Genomic DNA, 16,308 nt, shown 5'->3' with positions numbered 1-16,308 from the left:
AAAGAAGATATTGCTTTTTCTTTAGGCTTTGTTTGATTGCAGAGAAGAATTTAACTATAAAATAATTCTAGAAAAAAATACATGATAGAAATTTTACCCTCTTTTAATTGGAGGCCATGTTTGATTGCGGGGAAGTTTTTTTACGATAAAATTAACTGTGTTTGATGCACAAGGTAGTTTTTTACTTGGTAGTTTTTGCAAGGTAAAATTAGTTGTGTATGGTGCATAAAGTAAAAAATATGAAAGACTTTTTTCCTGACCATTAGAAGTTGTTGTTATTTTTGTTCTCCTTCAATTTCACGTGGGTAGAAATTGGAAGATGATGTAAAACAAATAATTAAACAATAATCCAATTTCACGTGGGTATAACACCTCTTCAAATAAAACATGAAAGCATAAGCATTCCAATCGGGTCATTACCTCTTCCTCTTGCTTTGCGGTGACATTGTCAATGTCCAATGGCCTACGTAATTGCATACCATACTTGTTGTGGAGACACTCATTCATATGACATTCAGTTGCTTCAAAGGTATGGAACGATCTGAAGAGGGCGCCCTTGTTAAGCTTGACATACTTTTTTGAGCAAGAATAAGGTTGATCCTCTATAATTGCCCTTACATAAAACCTTTGATAACTCAAAGGTCCGCTTGAACATATCTCCCTTTCTTTGAGAAATGGGAAAGAGTGAGATTATCTTCGACCAGTAGTCCGAAGATACCAGCAACTACAGAACCAACTAAAAGCTTAGTTTCATCTTCAGAACTTTCTAGAACATGCCAATCAGCCCCCCCACACAATCAAATTTCTCATATAAGTTAGCCAAAGGTGTGTCATTGGCTGCTCAAGGAAGCACAACAACTAAAGGAAATACAAGAAATAAAGGAATGGATAGAAAGGAGTATAAGTGTGTGCCCTTGAACCAGCACAAAACGTAATTACCATTGAAAAAATGACAGGAAAGTACAAATGCAACTTGAAATATAGAGATAGAAAAAACGAGTAAAATTTTAGGCTGAGGACAAAATCCATTTTACATGATTAGAAGTTTTCGGTCCACATGAGGAACATATTGCCTTCTGCAAGATTACTATTTCTTGGGCAAATATCCACTGTCAAAAGTAATTCTCAAATTTGCACATAAAAAACACTAAACGGGCATACATATATATATTTAGGCTCATGCATATGAAGTTCAGTTCATAGTAAAGAATGTGATAAGTGGAAAGAAGATGATATATGCATGGATTCGTTACCCCTGATACATGCAAGGAATAACCCATTACATATGATTTGCACACTAATAGAACCATAAACAGAGTCACTTTTAGGGGCCTTAAAGTAAGTAAAACCATTTGTTTCTTGTCGCCTTGGGAGGCCTTACAAAGCATGTATTTCTGAATTCTTACACTTTTGGAAGTAAAATCATAGTCTATTCTGTGACCAATTTCTAATTTTGCATTCATATGGTCCTCAACTTCACCAATTAAGAAAACGGACACCGTAATGTAAAAGCCAATGTTGGATCAGGTTGCCAAGTTGATTTCTAACTTCGGTCCTTAGCCAATCTTGCTAATACCCAACCCAAATATCACAGAAGAGGAAAAGAAGAAATTAAACTTCACCAAGATCAGTCTTCAGAAATAAATCTAAAGGAAATAAATTTGAGAGAGCATGAAAGGAAAAGAACTTAGGAAGCAAAAGAAAAAGAATCAGTTGCAGGGATGCGGAGACAAAGAGATACGGAAAACATAGCTACAGAGAACAGTGAACCATAAAAAACATAGCTACAGAGACAAAAGGATACGTAAAAAACAGAGCAACTTCAAGCCAAACACTCTGTAAACCATCAAAAACCATTATACGGGAAAGGAAACAGAAATTAAAAGCAAGAGCAGAGCTAATTTCCTGTTGTGAGAGGTATACCTGAATAAACGAGCAGCCAAGAGGGATAAGACCAAATCTCCTGTTGGTATTGAAGGCCTGCGTATGAAAAACAAAAAAGAGGAAAGATGAGTTTTTGATGGTTTGCATTTGAGAGAGCAACATGTAGAGGCGCATAGGGCTCACCTGGGGCTGCAATCGGGCGACGTTGGGTTTGAGAGGAGAGACCTGTGTAGCGAGAGAGGAGAGAAACAAGAGAGCAGGAGACGCAGCAAGAGATGAGGAAACGCAGCGACAGAGGAGAGATGCAGCGAGAGGGGAGACACATGTGCAGCAGCAAAGGTGAGGAACAAGAAAGCGAGAGAGGGGGAGACACAGAGAGAGAGGAAGAGACGCAGCAAGAGAGGGGAAGATGGGCGTCCACAGGAAAAGAGGGGAAAAATTGAGTCCTAACGACTCTCAATTTTGTCTCTGTGTACTTTTCACGCGTGAAATTGCACCCAATCGTATGAGTTTTTCGGGTGAAATTTGATGGCGTTTGATGCGTCGTAAGGCGAACGGGTAAAAGTTCACCCGCCCGTACCGTTTTCAACTGATGAACAGGATTTTTCCTGTGATCAAACAGGGCCTTATTTCCCATGACTGCTGGTGCCAGCATTGCACGTGGAAGCAGCTCCGTGTTCACTGAATTTTTTTGCCAGAAATCTGCAATATCCCGGGACCCTCTCTATGAGTTTTGTACAGATTTCTGGGTAATGAAAAAAGGGACCTAACCCCTGTGCAGCAGTCTGCTTTCCAAATGTCATAAGCAGTGACCCGTGCCCATTGACAAGACAAAAGAAGAAGACTTCAATAGTCCGCGACGGAATTATTTCAATTCCATTTCCAGCTCCAAGCTATTCCGTTTTTGGGAGCAATAATGCAAGGCAGTCGAAGCATAAATCGATATCAACATCCAACAGTCCTCAATAATGAGCAAGCAATGCGTGTTGTCGGTCTCAGATTCCATCTCCGGTCGAAATCTTTAAAGAACCATGTGCATGGCTGATGGTCATCAGCCTATATCGGTTTGTGTCAGCCGAAATTTGGAAGGGCCGTTACTCATCCTCGTATCATTTTGTGATTATACAATGCGTATCAGCCAAAACCGGCCGATAGACACCAATATTGATGACATTGTTCATGAGGCTTAGAAATCAACAGAGGTAGCGGCCATGACACAAACCACATTAATCAACTCCGGTTACTGTATATGCCACGCAAAGGGAAACAATTGGAAAATTTTAAAACTCGATGGAACGTGTTTGGCTATTTGGCAAACACAAGCAGCCCCTTCAGCTTCATTGTGCGAGAAAGTGATTCTGGCAGGAGCCCAAGTAACAAAGAAACAAGGATCTGCACTCGTATACAGGACCCCAAAGAAAAGCCTCCTTTGTCTTGGACAAGGAACCCCAATTTTGTCCAAATATTACACTTCATGGTCCTCAACCAAATATGTCAAGAAGGTTTTCAACCGAAAAGGGAAAACTGAACGACAGGTACCAATTTCATAATGTTATTTTCCAAATTAGTTTAAAATCGAAAGAAGCTCAGGTGCCTGAACTACAGTAGTTATTCCGAAGCAAAATTACAGTAGTAATTCAGTTTTTCAACCATAATGGCATCTTCGAAGGAGAACAGGAGCATAGTAAGGTTTGATATTAAGGAGCGGCAAGGAACTCGAAAAATAGAAGCAGGAAAAGAAGATTAATAGCGCTACGCTATTGGCCACCAAGTTCTCCACACTTGAATTCATCATCTGGTAAATAATGGACTCCATGTTTCAAGAATGGGTGGGGTTTCGAAACTGCTGAGTGGGCATTCTCAGGCTTTCATTTCTTGATGAAAAATGAAAATTAAACAAAAATAGATAACCTCTTGAAAAAAAAAGTTCACCTATTTATACAAGCAAAAATAAGTAAAATACAAGCTAAATATTTTGAAGCTCATACCCAACAGAGACGGTGAAGCACCAACAACAACGTTGCGCTTGATGCAGGAGGAATTTTGTCAAGCAGGAACTTCTTGTTCTTTGGATGCAAGCTGGTTCTGTATATGCTGAGGAACAACATCAAACTTGGCTAACTGCATGGTGTAAGATGCACGCCCTTTTGTCATTCCACGGAGTGTGCTAACATACTGAAACATTTCAGCTAGTGGGACCAAAGCATCAACAACCTGCATGTGACAATAGATACAGTCATCATTTCCTCAGCATCTCAAAGATAGACCATAAAATGCAGGTTCAGCAACAGACATTTATATTCCCTATTCCTTTTCTAGGATGAGATGCTAAAGCTGGATGTTCAAAAATTGTGGCACCCTCCAGGCGAAAGTCATTCTATACACATACTATTTACCAGACTCATTCACCTCTCCCTTTTTTAACTTTCATGGGTTGCAGTACCAGGTCATCTTACCAGCTTTAGGAGCATCTGGATCGGCAGCAAGAAAAAGGTCAAACAAAACTGACTACTACATGGCAGAAAGATCTCTCTCTCTCTCTCTCTCTCAAAACTGATTACCACATGGCAGAAAGATCTCTCTCTCTCTCTCTCTCTCTCTCTCTCTCTCTCTCTCTGTGTGTGTGTGTGTGTGTGTGTGTGTGTGTGTGTGCTGGTGGCACTATTTATAACTGATATGATTTTATAAGCTCAATTAACTAACTTGTCAGATCAGCCATGACCAGTGTTTCAAGGGACCAAGAATCCAGAGTAAGCGATGACATTCAATAATACAAATTTTCTGAAGTTTCTGATGCTAAAAGATTGCCATAGTGAACACATTTCCCTTGATTCTGCCCATTTATAATCTATGACACACCTTCACTAGGTGAAGTAAGAGTATTATTCTGTTTTGAAACACATAATCCTTTAATAATAGATTTCCGCAGAACTGGACACATGATTAAACAGTACCAGTAAATGAGATCAAATATTAGAAAAAATAATATAGAAACCAAAAGCATGGAGTTTACAAAGTTTACCTTGAGACCTCCAGGTTTATCACCAAAATTATTGATCTGGCCTCTTCTTGAGTTCAGATCACCAATAACATCACCCAAGTGATCCTCTGGAGTGACTACTTCAACTTCCATAATAGGCTCCAGCAATCTTGGCGCTGCTTTGCGCATACCATCACGGAACGCACCTCTGGCTGCCAGTTGGAATGCCAACACACTTGAATCAACATCATGGTATGAACCATCAACTAGCACTGCACGCACATCAACAACTGGATACCCAGCAAGCACACCATTACTCATACATTCTTCCAGACCTTTCATCACACCAGGTATATATTCCTTGGGAACAGCACCACCCTTTATCTCACTCTTAAATTCATAACCAGATCCAGCTTGCATGGGCTCAAACCTCACAGTGATATCTGCAAACTGACCAGCTCCCCCTGACTGTTTCTTGTGGACATACTTTACCTCTGAAGTCTTAGAAATGCTCTCACGGTAATTTACTTGTGGTGCCCCAACATTTGCTTCAACCTAGAAACAAGAAATACACAAAGATATATTGTTATTGCAGAGTAAACAAAAAATATGAAAAACATATAAAACACAAGACAGTTTAAAAAGTTCAAAAGTATACATCTCTTTCTAAATATTTTCTTTTAAAAGGTGAATTTTATTTTAAAAAGAAAGTTTGAATTGCATCACAGAATAAACGAGCTTTACATACTGCAAAATCTGTTTCTGCAAAGAGAACACTTGAATCACTTACTAAATGTTTCAGCTCCTAGTCAATGATATTGCCTCCCACCAGCAGATGCATTCTAGACAAAGAATTATGGGAAAGGGCATACGTTTTAGACCTATATGTGATTTCCCATAACTGGAATGGACAGGCATAATGTCTAAACAGGTTGCAGGTAGTGGAATCACAAGAGCAACAAGAAATTCATACATATTACCAAATTTTAAAAATAAAACAAAAGGATCCCTTTTAAAGCAAATAAGTGTGGAGTCGAATGTGTCAAGTCCAAATTGTAGGGATTACAGACCATGATATATGTGAAAATCATACCTACATAAGAATGAAAGTGTAAACAGCTGGCGAAAAAGAAAAACCTTTCGAAGATGCAATACCTTAAACTCTCTTTTCAGTCGATCAACAATGATCTCGAGATGGAGTTCTCCCATTCCTTCAATGACAGTCTGGTTAGTCTCATCATCCCTTGAAAAGTGAAAAGACGGGTCTTCCTGAGCAAGTTTAATCAGTCCAAGAGCCATTTTGTCTATGTCCGCTTTTGTTTTGGGTTCTATTGCTACTTTAATAACAGGATCTGGGAAATCCATCCTTTCCAGAACAACTGGCTTCTCAGGATCGCAAAGAGTTTCACCTGTTATGGTATCTTTCAGTCCTGCAAGTGCAACTATATCACCAGTCAATGCAGTCTTCACATCCTCCTTACTATTGGCATGCATCTCTAGAAGTCGTCCAATCCTCTCTTTTTTGCCTTTGTTTGCATTCAGAACATAGGAACCAGCAGTCAGCTTCCCCGAGTATACTCTTACAAATGTAAGGGATCCAACAAATGGATCGCTCATGACTTTAAATGCTAGACCAGAAAATGGTTCTTCATCATTTGCAACTCTCTCAATGACAGTTTCAGGGTCATCAGGGTCCGTTCCTTTCATCGGTGGGACGTCCAATGGAGAAGGCAAATAATCTACCACAGCATCAAGTAAGAGCTGCACTCCCTTGTTTTTAAAAGCTGAACCACATAAAAGTGGAACGAAACTACCAGAGATAGTTCCCTTTCTAATCAATTTTTTGAGAGTCCCCTCATCTGGTTCAACACCTTCAAGATAATTCTCCATAGCTTCATCATCTAGTTCAACCACAGTTTCAACCAACTGCGCTCTGTATTGTTGAGCTAAGTCTTGAAGATCGCTAGGTATATCCTGGTAAGAATACTTTGCACCCAGTTCTTCTCCAGACCAAACAACCGAATTCATTTGGACAAGATCAATAACTCCCTGGAAACTGTCCTCTGCACCTAACGGAATCTGAAGCACAAGAGGCTTTGCACCCAAATTTGTGACAATCATATCTCTGGTTCGGAAGAAGTTTGCCCCAAGACGGTCCATCTTATTGACAAAGCATATTCTTGGCACCCCATACTTGTCTGCTTGTCTCCATACAGTTTCTGATTGTGGCTCCACACCAGCAACACTGTCAAACAAGCATATTGCACCATCCAGTACTCTTAATGCTCTCTCAACTTCTAGTGTGAAGTCCACATGTCCAGGCGTGTCAATGATGTTTATACGATGCTTGTTCCAAAAGGTGGTTGTTGCAGCAGAAGTGATGGTTATACCCCTTTCTTGTTCCTGCTCCATCCAATCCATTGTAGCAGTTCCTTCATGGACTTCCCCTATCTTATAGTTCCTACCTGTATAGTACAAAACACGTTCTGTTGTTGTCGTCTTACCCGCATCTATATGAGCCATAATTCCAATATTGCGGTAATCTTTTAATGGTACTTGTCGCTTTTCTGCATTAAATTAAGAGAATACATTCATCATTAACAAAGCCATACAGGCAGCCTTCTATGATCTGATGTCGAAATTACAAGATCCAAACCAAAAATGCTAAATAAAAAATAGAAGCTTTTACCAACTCATTATAAACATGGTACAATCAAGAAATTAAGGAATATTAGAGAAAAGCATGAGAAGAGGGAAACATTTTTCCTGAGAACAACATTGATTCCTCAATCACATTTTGCCTTGCGTTGATACAGTTTGCTGAAACTGGATCCCATGGTTCACAGAAAGCACAACATCTGATTTCATGACTGAGCTTTTAAATCCATAAACCATACGTCCTGTTTATACTATGCCGCACTTTAAAACAACTCATATGGCGGTCAATACTATTCGATTATAATACTAATAACATGACATGCACCGTGTCACGCACTATTTTAACATGGTAGCAATAGTTTTCTCACATCAGAAATCTCTCTCTCTCTCTCTCTCTCGCTCTACACCCCCCCTCTCCCTTCTGACACACACACACAGACACAATATTCCGGAAAAATACAGTGAAAATATGATTGTGAATCCAGTCATTATCATTACCACAAGATCATCGCATTTCCTTACATCATATTCTAACATAGATTTGTAATTTTTGGAATATCGACATAGTCCATCAGAGGATCGTGCAAATATCAATATACTATCAAACCTCCCGATGGTTTTCAAACATAGACGATATGAAATGGTAACCAGATTCTCAATTATATAGAAGCTTTCGATTCCAACAAACAAAGATTCCACCAAAAGCAACTGCTTCTTTACGGAGTAATAAGCACTACATATGATTCACCTCTGAGCTCCAACAGTGGGATATCATACTACGTCCATCAACTAAGTATCTATTTCTCCATGATTGGAATCATTTCATTCATTATTCAAAGATTATTGCATAATTACTCAAAATAAATACTTTCCCAGGATCAAAGAGGTTTCAGAATAACAGTTCATAACCCCAATCCTTTCTTGTGGAAAGATCAGAACAGACGGAAACAATCGCCCTTCCAGGAACCAGGGAAATATTAGGTCCAGGTAACAAGACGCGAACCAATTAACCAGAAATGGTAAAGGGAACTCAGAGGTCTCACCGTCGTCGATAGCCATGGCAACCACAGAGCATCTCCTGTGTTTGTCATTTGAGAAGCGAGAAGCAGCTTCTGGTCTTGCGACGTGGACGGCGTTCCGGAGTAACCTTGCGGAGGAATCGAAGGGGCGAAGGCCGGCGAAGTTCCTGAAGCCGATGGAACGGATAAGGACGGAAGGCTTCTGCGAGTGCCTGCGCTGCCTGCACTGGCCACGTATGTCGCGGAATCTGGAGCCATACGCCGGAATTTTGAGCAAGTCCGCCATCTCTCTGTCGCTCGCTCCGGGACTGAGCGGCTGAGTAGAGTGAGCGTGCGTGCGTGTGGAGTGAGAGGCCCTGCACCTTGGGTTACTTGGGAGGCGGAGGGGGCTTTTCAAATGGATATGATATGGGGGATTTGAAGTTGATTGGCAGAATTTACGAAGCCACCCTCTCAAAGTAGCTGCAATGCCAATCTCAGTCCCTTGTTTCGGTTGGCAGGCAGAAACAGGGGAGAGCTAAGAAGGGACCCATCCAATAAAACTGAACCACGTCCATGTTGGGATTAGATCCCGTGTTTGGCTTTGCTTTTCTATTAGACAGACGATGTCTGATAAAAAAAAATTCACCGAATTCTCATGTCCTTCGAAGTCATCTTTGTTGCATTATAATTCATGTTACTAGAAAAAGCCATGGGCTGCCCTGCAGGAAAGGAAAGGGGAAGGCAACACTGAGAGAAGTAGAAAAAGAAAAGGTCAGTCTGTATCCTATCCTGTAAGACGAGTTCTCAATTGTTGAAGGTGGTAGGATAAGGAGAAGAATTATATTGCCACACTTTTTTCTAGTTAGACTTAGCTTTTAGTTATATATGTGGCAATTGCATTTGGAAAAATGTGGATGAGCGTAGTTATTTATCAATTATTATTAAATGAAATTGCCGCTTTGGAAAAGGAGAATGAATGGCGACGCGGGAGGCTGGAGTGTGATGAACGCCGGCTTCCGGAGATGGGGGTCCGCCGCTGCTTTTGGGCGGCTCCGAACTCGTACACGTCTCCATCGGAATTACCACAAAGCGCCACCGGACATCCGCCGAGGCCACTATTCTGACCAAAGCCGCCCTGAGATGTGGGCATGCGCCCGCTCCATCATGAGCTTGCATACCACAAATATGATGCATCCCCACAGGTACGCGTCGAGCTGTTCGGGTCAAGTAGACACTAAAACCTCCAATTCAGGGCTAGGCTGGATACCAGCGACACACATGATATCAATACTGATGGTGCTGAAAAATTAAGGCTTGAATGTGCAGACTAATTTTGAACCACTGGCTTTCACGACTCCAAAAACTCAACCACGTGTTTCCATCCATGACTCAAAGTGCAGCTTTGAAGTTTTCAAAAGACATAAACACAGAAAAAAAAAAAAAATCCAATATTAGCAATACCTGGCACTCAAGTAGACAAGTATATGTTTATGCTATAAGCTCCGCTCTAGTTCACCAACTAAGTGGTACATGATATTTTTGAGGACAAGAGCGATCCTTTTTTCTTTCTTTTTTTTCTGAAATCAAGTAGCAGCACTGGCCGTCTGCCCAACTACCATAGCTTGCTTAGCCCAAGTTTACAACCACCATATTTACTTTGGCCGTGTATTTGTCAAGCATTTATATATGCATGACCAGATTTCTCCAATAAGAAAGATCTGCAATACATACTTATATATCCTTGAATGGAGAGGAGGAGGAGGAGCCCCCCCTTCTTCCCTCCCTCCCTCCCTCCCTCCCATACATTCAGAGTGAGGGGATTCCTTCCCTTGCCGGCCGACTGTTGGGTGGTGGAAGGGAGACCCCCTTTCCTCCCCTTCGACATCAATCTAATTGTAAAAAGGGGATCAAATGAGGTTCATCCAATCAAAGAGATGGATGTCCATCATTTGGTATGGCCAGGTATCGTTAGAGTCACCAGTCAGTGACTCTATATATGGATACACACACACACACACACACACACCTCTCTAGCTTCATTTTTCTCCGTCCGTGCCAAACCCATCGCACCCCTCCAAATTCTCTCTCTTTCTCTCTTCAAATGATGGGTGCCACAACCGATCAGGTTGGATGGCATGCATTAACACTAGAGTCAACTTGCAGTGTAGGATGCCATGCTTTTCATTAATTTATAAGTCGTTTGGATGTAAAAGCTATCTAGGTTTTGTTTTGATTATGAGTCGATTAGGAAACTCCTTGTTCAAACGGAAATTTGAGTTGTGTCACATTTGACATCTTCCAAACACGCGCAAAATGGCTTTGTATACTGTTGTCCAGACAGACCCTTTAAGGATTTTTCATTTTGGTCTACTCTACCCCTTTTAGAAATGTATGCAACGGACTCGTTCCTGGGAAGACGGATAATCAATCCTTCATTGCGGCAGACTGGCCGTGAGATACATTTCCATTAATTGCTAGGCAGTAGATGGCACTTAATACTCGTTTACCTCAAGCAAACACCTAGAAAAAACTTGAGTTTCTTTCATTCATCGTCTATCAGCTCCTACTACTAGTCTCTGTCCCTGTCTTTCAGCCACACCTGATCACCCAAATCTGACGGCACCATTCAAATCTAGGCAATGCTCGCTTTGCTCCTCTAGTATTTCTCGTGTAACTGCAGCTGAAACTATGTTATGACCATCTTTCTAGTTATTGTCAGATTTTAATTGGTTGGGAGGCACAGTCACATTGAAGTTTGATTAGAGAAAGATGCTCAGTCTCATTTGAGTTAGGGGCCTGCTTAATTTGGTGAATTTTCAAAGTAGAAAATGGGGAAGATATTAACTATTTGGACAGGTTTTTTTTTAATTAATTTGTGGTAAAGAACAAAACATGTTTTAAGGGCTACCATGATTGTTACGAAATGCTAGCTGACTGATGTACAGCTCGGTTGAACAAAGTTGTGGAAACTATGTCCAGTACTAGTTGGACCGATCGACGTAAACAAAAAAAAGTGCTACTTACTGCTTTCCGATTCATCCTCAAGCCTAAAAGTTGCATGTCCAATTAACATGCGTCACTAATTTGATAGATAGCGTCCTCCTAGCTCACATTTATGGAGCATCCTGCTGTTTCTCTCGGCAACTGGCAATTTATCCATGAAAGTTAGTTGGCCCGGAGGAGCTGAGGGCGAGGAGATACGACTCATCTACTGCATTTTTATCTGCTGCATTTGAAGTTGGGATCATTTTTATGATTGTGATAGTGATAGCAGTAACAGGATCTTGAGGAAATCGAAGGACCATACCGTGTCGCGGGAATGCTAATGATGATGAATAGATGGATGTACGTTATTCACGTAACCACAATTCAAGAGGATGAATTGACACTCCTTGGATCGTTTTGCATCAATCGAATGCTCCATTGTTTGGATGCGGACTGGTTGCTTTTCACATTGAATTGAATTATACGACTACCATAAGCAAGCAAGGGGTGGGGCTGCCATGAGCCTTGGACCCATCTTAATTTTTTTTAATTTACATATAAATTTTAAAAAATTCACTTTTTATATAAAAATTTTGAAAAATAATATTTTTTTTAGTCAAAATTTAAAAATTTTAATTCAGCTACTTATAAAAAATTCCTGACTTGGCACTTAAATCCATAAATCCATTTACTGAGGTACTTCTGGCCATGAAAAATCAATCAGTATACTAATCATATGAAAAATGTGCACCCAAGGTATCCTGACATTGCTATTTATTAATGTTTATATATGTTAATAAGCATGTCCTTATCAACAAGGATTGACAGTGCAAAAAAGGACAGATTTCCATATATTAGGGACAGTGTAGGCAGCTGCCCTTATCAACAATGAAATTTGTTATGCCCAAGAAAAGCCTTGAGAAAATGAAGGAAGGAACTTTCAGCCAGAGCAGGATTCCATCAGTTTTACACGTCTATTCGTAGCAACTGACGCTGTCTTTTGCTTTTACAGAATCTTCAACAGTAGAAATTAAGGCTATGGGATGGATGGAGATAGAGAGAAGCTACACATCAATTGCAATTAGTGACCAGGGCAGTTCTACCATTTTTTGTATTTTTAAACACGGCAATCAATGTCAAGCTGGAATTTCTTGCGTCTTAATATGTTTCTTTTATAAATCTAACCGTAAAAATAATTAATGAAAAACATATGAAAGTATAAGATTGAAAATAAAAATCTTGATGTCTCGAATCTGAGAAAGGTAAGTCATTTATTTTTAAAACCATATAAATTCTAATTTGCATGTAGTCCCATAAGCTTAAATATTGGGCATTCGTAGATACAGTAGGATGATAAAAAACCACAATGTATATCTTGATATCCAGGAGATACGTATATATATATACACAATCGATGCATATCATTTTTCCAAGATAAGGTCGCCATGCGTTTATTCATTAATTAAGGTTGTCCATGCATTTCTGTAACAAGGGTTCAGAAAAAAATAAAAAGAAGAGGAACAGACTCGGTCATAATTGTTTTCCGAAAGAATCCAACATGTTGAGCTTCAATTTCTCCGTTCCAACCATTCCCAATGCAGGACGTGAATGATATGATATCCATGTGACAAATAATGAACGTAGGCTCCTTGAAATTTCAATTGCAATTGGGCAGGCTACCCGCTTTCCTGCAACTTCAAAGAAGCTTGCACGAAGAGTCATAATTGACGTTCTCAACTTTAGGGGAAAGACCCGGTGTAGAAGAAGCATCTCGCATTTAGTAAACAAGATCAGACTCGGTAGTTGGTGGTTGGCAACTCGATCGAATCCACACTCTCGGTTGACTTGATGAGAAGTCGCACTCGCGATCTGTGGCTCTGCAATATTATATAAGTGTTCTTCTCAGACAATATTGCTGTAGAGGAACAGGTGTCTATTCTGTTTCACAATTATCATGTATACATATGCATATATGTTCTTAAAGACGGTATAAGGAGAGTAGTTGGGTCCAGCAAATATTGAAGGGGCTCATATTTATTGCACTACTTGGCTGGCTACCCCGTCTTTAATTCCTACAAGTCACGTCGCACCCGTATTCAAAGGTCTCGCAGCTGTCCCCCTCACTATTCAAAATTTAAGACCAAATGCAGCAGGATCTGGGCGGGTCGTATCCAATGATGATGGGGATTTCAACATCGTTATATGTAGTCCTAATAAGTAAGGATCGACTTCTCTGGTTTTGCAAATGAAGTCCCCACGGTTGGCGATTGGCAGCTAGCTTGTCGTTCCTAGTTCAGTAAAATGTTTGCTGTCCTCACATACATATATATATATAAGTCTTCCCAACCAGATGAAAGAAAAAGGAAGACACAACTTCAGCACGAGATGATCACTTGATAATTCAGTGGAAGTGACCATTAGAACGACTTTAAAATCGCGTCTGAAACCTGATATCTCAAAACCCTTTGTACTTGTACTTTCCAGCTAATTAATGATGCATGCTCAACTCTTAACATGATTCATCGGCTATATATAGCGTCAGTCACATGAAGCCAAGAGTTTTGTACTTGCATCCGTCTCCCTTACAAATTAAAAACCAATGATTTGGGCTCGTGTTGTGTAATAGCCACACCCACTTCACACTGGGCTCAAGAAGCTTCTAATTTATCAGATCGCCCGCCCGACAATTAATCACTTAATCAACTCCTTTATAAACCTTTAAAAAATTTTACAAACTTTAATACGAATTAAACTTTTTACAACAAGCTTCGCGTCACATGGTTCCAGAAAGATACATAAAAGACAAGGACGTTGACTTCCCCGGAGGACGTGAATTCACTGACCGGCCTGACACTATATATAAAGTAAGGTAAAAATGAATGGGGGTAGGTTTTAAAAGGAAATGGAAATTAAGAGAAGGGCTGACCTGGTGCATGCCAGTACGAAATTTGCAAGTCATGGAGAAGCCTTTATTATCACATGGCCTGGCGCAAAAGTGATTAAATGAATATGGGATGGCCACGACCTCTTCCTCCTCCTGCCTGCCTGGTAAACGAAAACGAAGAGAGCAGCTTCCCCGCAGGTATATCACCAATGTAGACGATGACCAACCCCTTTCTCATCTCATAAATGACCGTGAACCAACCAGAGCCACCGGGCCGCTTGTATATGAATAAGTCAAAAATCCCACGGCCATAACATATGGACAGCAACAACCGGTGCGCGCGCAGGCGGTGATTATTTTTCACATCAAGTTTTATATGTCGCTCGCATAAATCGAATATGGCAATATGTTTATTTACTTTAAAGTTGACCCAAGATGGCCCTGCTGGGAGATTGTTTCCCGGATTTTATCAGCCAGATAAAAGTTGACCCACTGTCATCCAATGCATGACTTGCAAGGTCTGAAGGGATTTAACTGGGATTGGTATCAGTGGCTGCTGTGCAAAACTTTAAAGAAATATTGGAACTACGCTGCGCTGGGGTATATACATTTATATTCCTTCACCAACATTTTTCTCTCCCGTTCTTTCTCTTCTACCCTGTGACCTGTCTCAGATTTGTAGATACTTAAAAACGCAGCTCAAAAAACCATGAAACTTCAAAATTAATGAATGAAGATAAAAAGCGTCTTAAAAGATGCATTTATTATGACACTTGCCGCTAGGTAATGGGTTTGTAGCGACAGAATACACGTCACTGTTTCTCATGTTTTTAGTGACACAAAATCAAGAAATCGTCCAACCATAAAGGTAGCCAGCTACTTTTAATTTTTCCTCTGTCTCACTATACACACGTGCGTGCATGCACACACACTCTCTCTCTCTCTCTCTCTCTCTTCCTCTTCCACTTTTTATTCACCATCATCGGCCCCTGTCTCAGTTTTAGCATACCCTAAAGACCTGGAAAAAGCAGTCACTAAAAGACATTAGTTTTACTCATTATCTAGTAGAGTTTTATAGCATATATAGAGTTCATGGGATTGATGGAGGAAAGTGCGGGGTGAAGCCTACTGTACGATCCCGCAGGTGGGTGGCGTTCATGGCTAAATATTGATCCTTGGGTTTTTTCCTGAAACAAATCCCATTTATATTAAATATTGTTCTATCAGATCTGAATAGAAATATAAAAGAGATTGCTAATTTCCTTTTCAATTCAGAATCCAAAGTCCAGACTAGAGTAGAGTAGAGGAGGTGACAAATGGGAGGCAAAGCCGTGGATGCTATAACTGTGTTGCGAAACGACGGCACAGGAGACGCAATACTTTTTATCTCCTCCTTTGCTTGGAGGTGTGAATGAGTGATGGAACAGCTTTCGCTTTACTCGGGCGGCTTCCGCTTATCGAGCCTTATGTAAATTAAGCAACCTATTAGGTGAAGTTGGGTTTGCCAATCATCTAATTACGTGGAACAACTAAATCTGAGGATAGGGTCCTAGCAGTTAGCCCCTTATTAACAAGTTCAAATGATTGTATGACCATTTGTTTTAATTTCTTTGCCAGCTGCATCGTCGCAGGCGCAAGATTGGTGAATCGTTAGATTTTGCTGTAGATTTATTTTTCTTTGAGTAGGAATTAATGACTTTGGATGAAACTCTGCTGGTTGAGCACTTTGAGAAAAAAACTATACTATATATGAATAAATGAAAGAAAGAGATGCTGACAGCTCAGAAATTCAGCCTGCAAAATTGATGAAAGATTATGTTTGGGCTGCCCAAAAATGTTGTTGGCAGCTCTTTGAAACACAAGGAAGATATTTCCTGCAGGTAGGTTTTGCAGCGGCACGTCCTTCCTTGGAAACT

The 16,308-nt window shown here is 40.4% G+C and overlaps 2 protein-coding genes across 2 annotated transcripts; both read right to left on the bottom strand.

The window, feature by feature from the left end:
- Positions 1-320: 320 nt before the first annotated feature.
- Positions 321-3,567, bottom strand: LOC116260331 (uncharacterized). The gene is made up of 3 exons (XM_031638578.2): positions 2,068-3,567; positions 1,924-1,980; positions 321-724 (listed from the first exon to the last, which is right to left on the bottom strand). The coding sequence occupies exons 1-3, from the start codon at positions 2,537-2,539 to the stop codon at positions 636-638; spliced, it is 618 nt and encodes a 205-aa protein (XP_031494438.1). The 5' UTR covers positions 2,540-3,567; the 3' UTR covers positions 321-635.
- Positions 3,568-3,770: 203 nt separating this feature from the next.
- LOC116260330 (elongation factor G-2, chloroplastic) lies at positions 3,771-8,932 on the bottom strand. The gene is made up of 4 exons (XM_031638577.2): positions 8,566-8,932; positions 6,020-7,431; positions 4,907-5,419; positions 3,771-4,098 (listed from the first exon to the last, which is right to left on the bottom strand). Exons 1-4 carry the CDS (start codon positions 8,825-8,827, stop codon positions 3,931-3,933), a joined length of 2,355 nt encoding a protein of 784 aa, XP_031494437.1. The 5' UTR covers positions 8,828-8,932; the 3' UTR covers positions 3,771-3,930.
- Positions 8,933-16,308: the final 7,376 nt, after the last annotated feature.

The sequence above is a fragment of the Nymphaea colorata genome, chromosome 9 (genome assembly GCF_008831285.2).
Source record: "Nymphaea colorata isolate Beijing-Zhang1983 chromosome 9, ASM883128v2, whole genome shotgun sequence".
Taxonomy (NCBI): domain Eukaryota; kingdom Viridiplantae; phylum Streptophyta; class Magnoliopsida; order Nymphaeales; family Nymphaeaceae; genus Nymphaea; species Nymphaea colorata.
Note: the sequence above shows the minus strand (reverse complement) of the source record. Positions and strands in the feature narration are given on the sequence as shown.

Bases quoted from the DNA above. Each gene is read 5' to 3' on its own strand.
- LOC116260331 (XM_031638578.2), bottom strand. From the start codon at position 2,539: ATGCTGGCACCAGCAGTCATGGGAAATAAGGCCCTGTTTGATCACAGG. The intron at 1,981-2,067 runs GTGAGCCCTATG...TTTCATACGCAG, and splicing joins TCGCCCGATTGCAGCCCCAG to GCCTTCAATACCAACAGGAG. The intron at 725-1,923 runs GTATACCTCTCA...TTGGTTCTGTAG, and splicing joins TTGGCTGCTCGTTTATTCAG to TTGCTGGTATCTTCGGACTA.
- LOC116260330 (XM_031638577.2), bottom strand. From the start codon at position 8,827: ATGGCGGACTTGCTCAAAATTCCGGCGTATGGCTCCAGATTCCGCGAC. The intron at 5,420-6,019 runs GTATTGCATCTT...TCTTGTTTCTAG, and splicing joins GACTGAAAAGAGAGTTTAAG to GTTGAAGCAAATGTTGGGGC. The intron at 4,099-4,906 runs GTAAACTTTGTA...TGTCACATGCAG, and splicing joins ATAAACCTGGAGGTCTCAAG to GTTGTTGATGCTTTGGTCCC.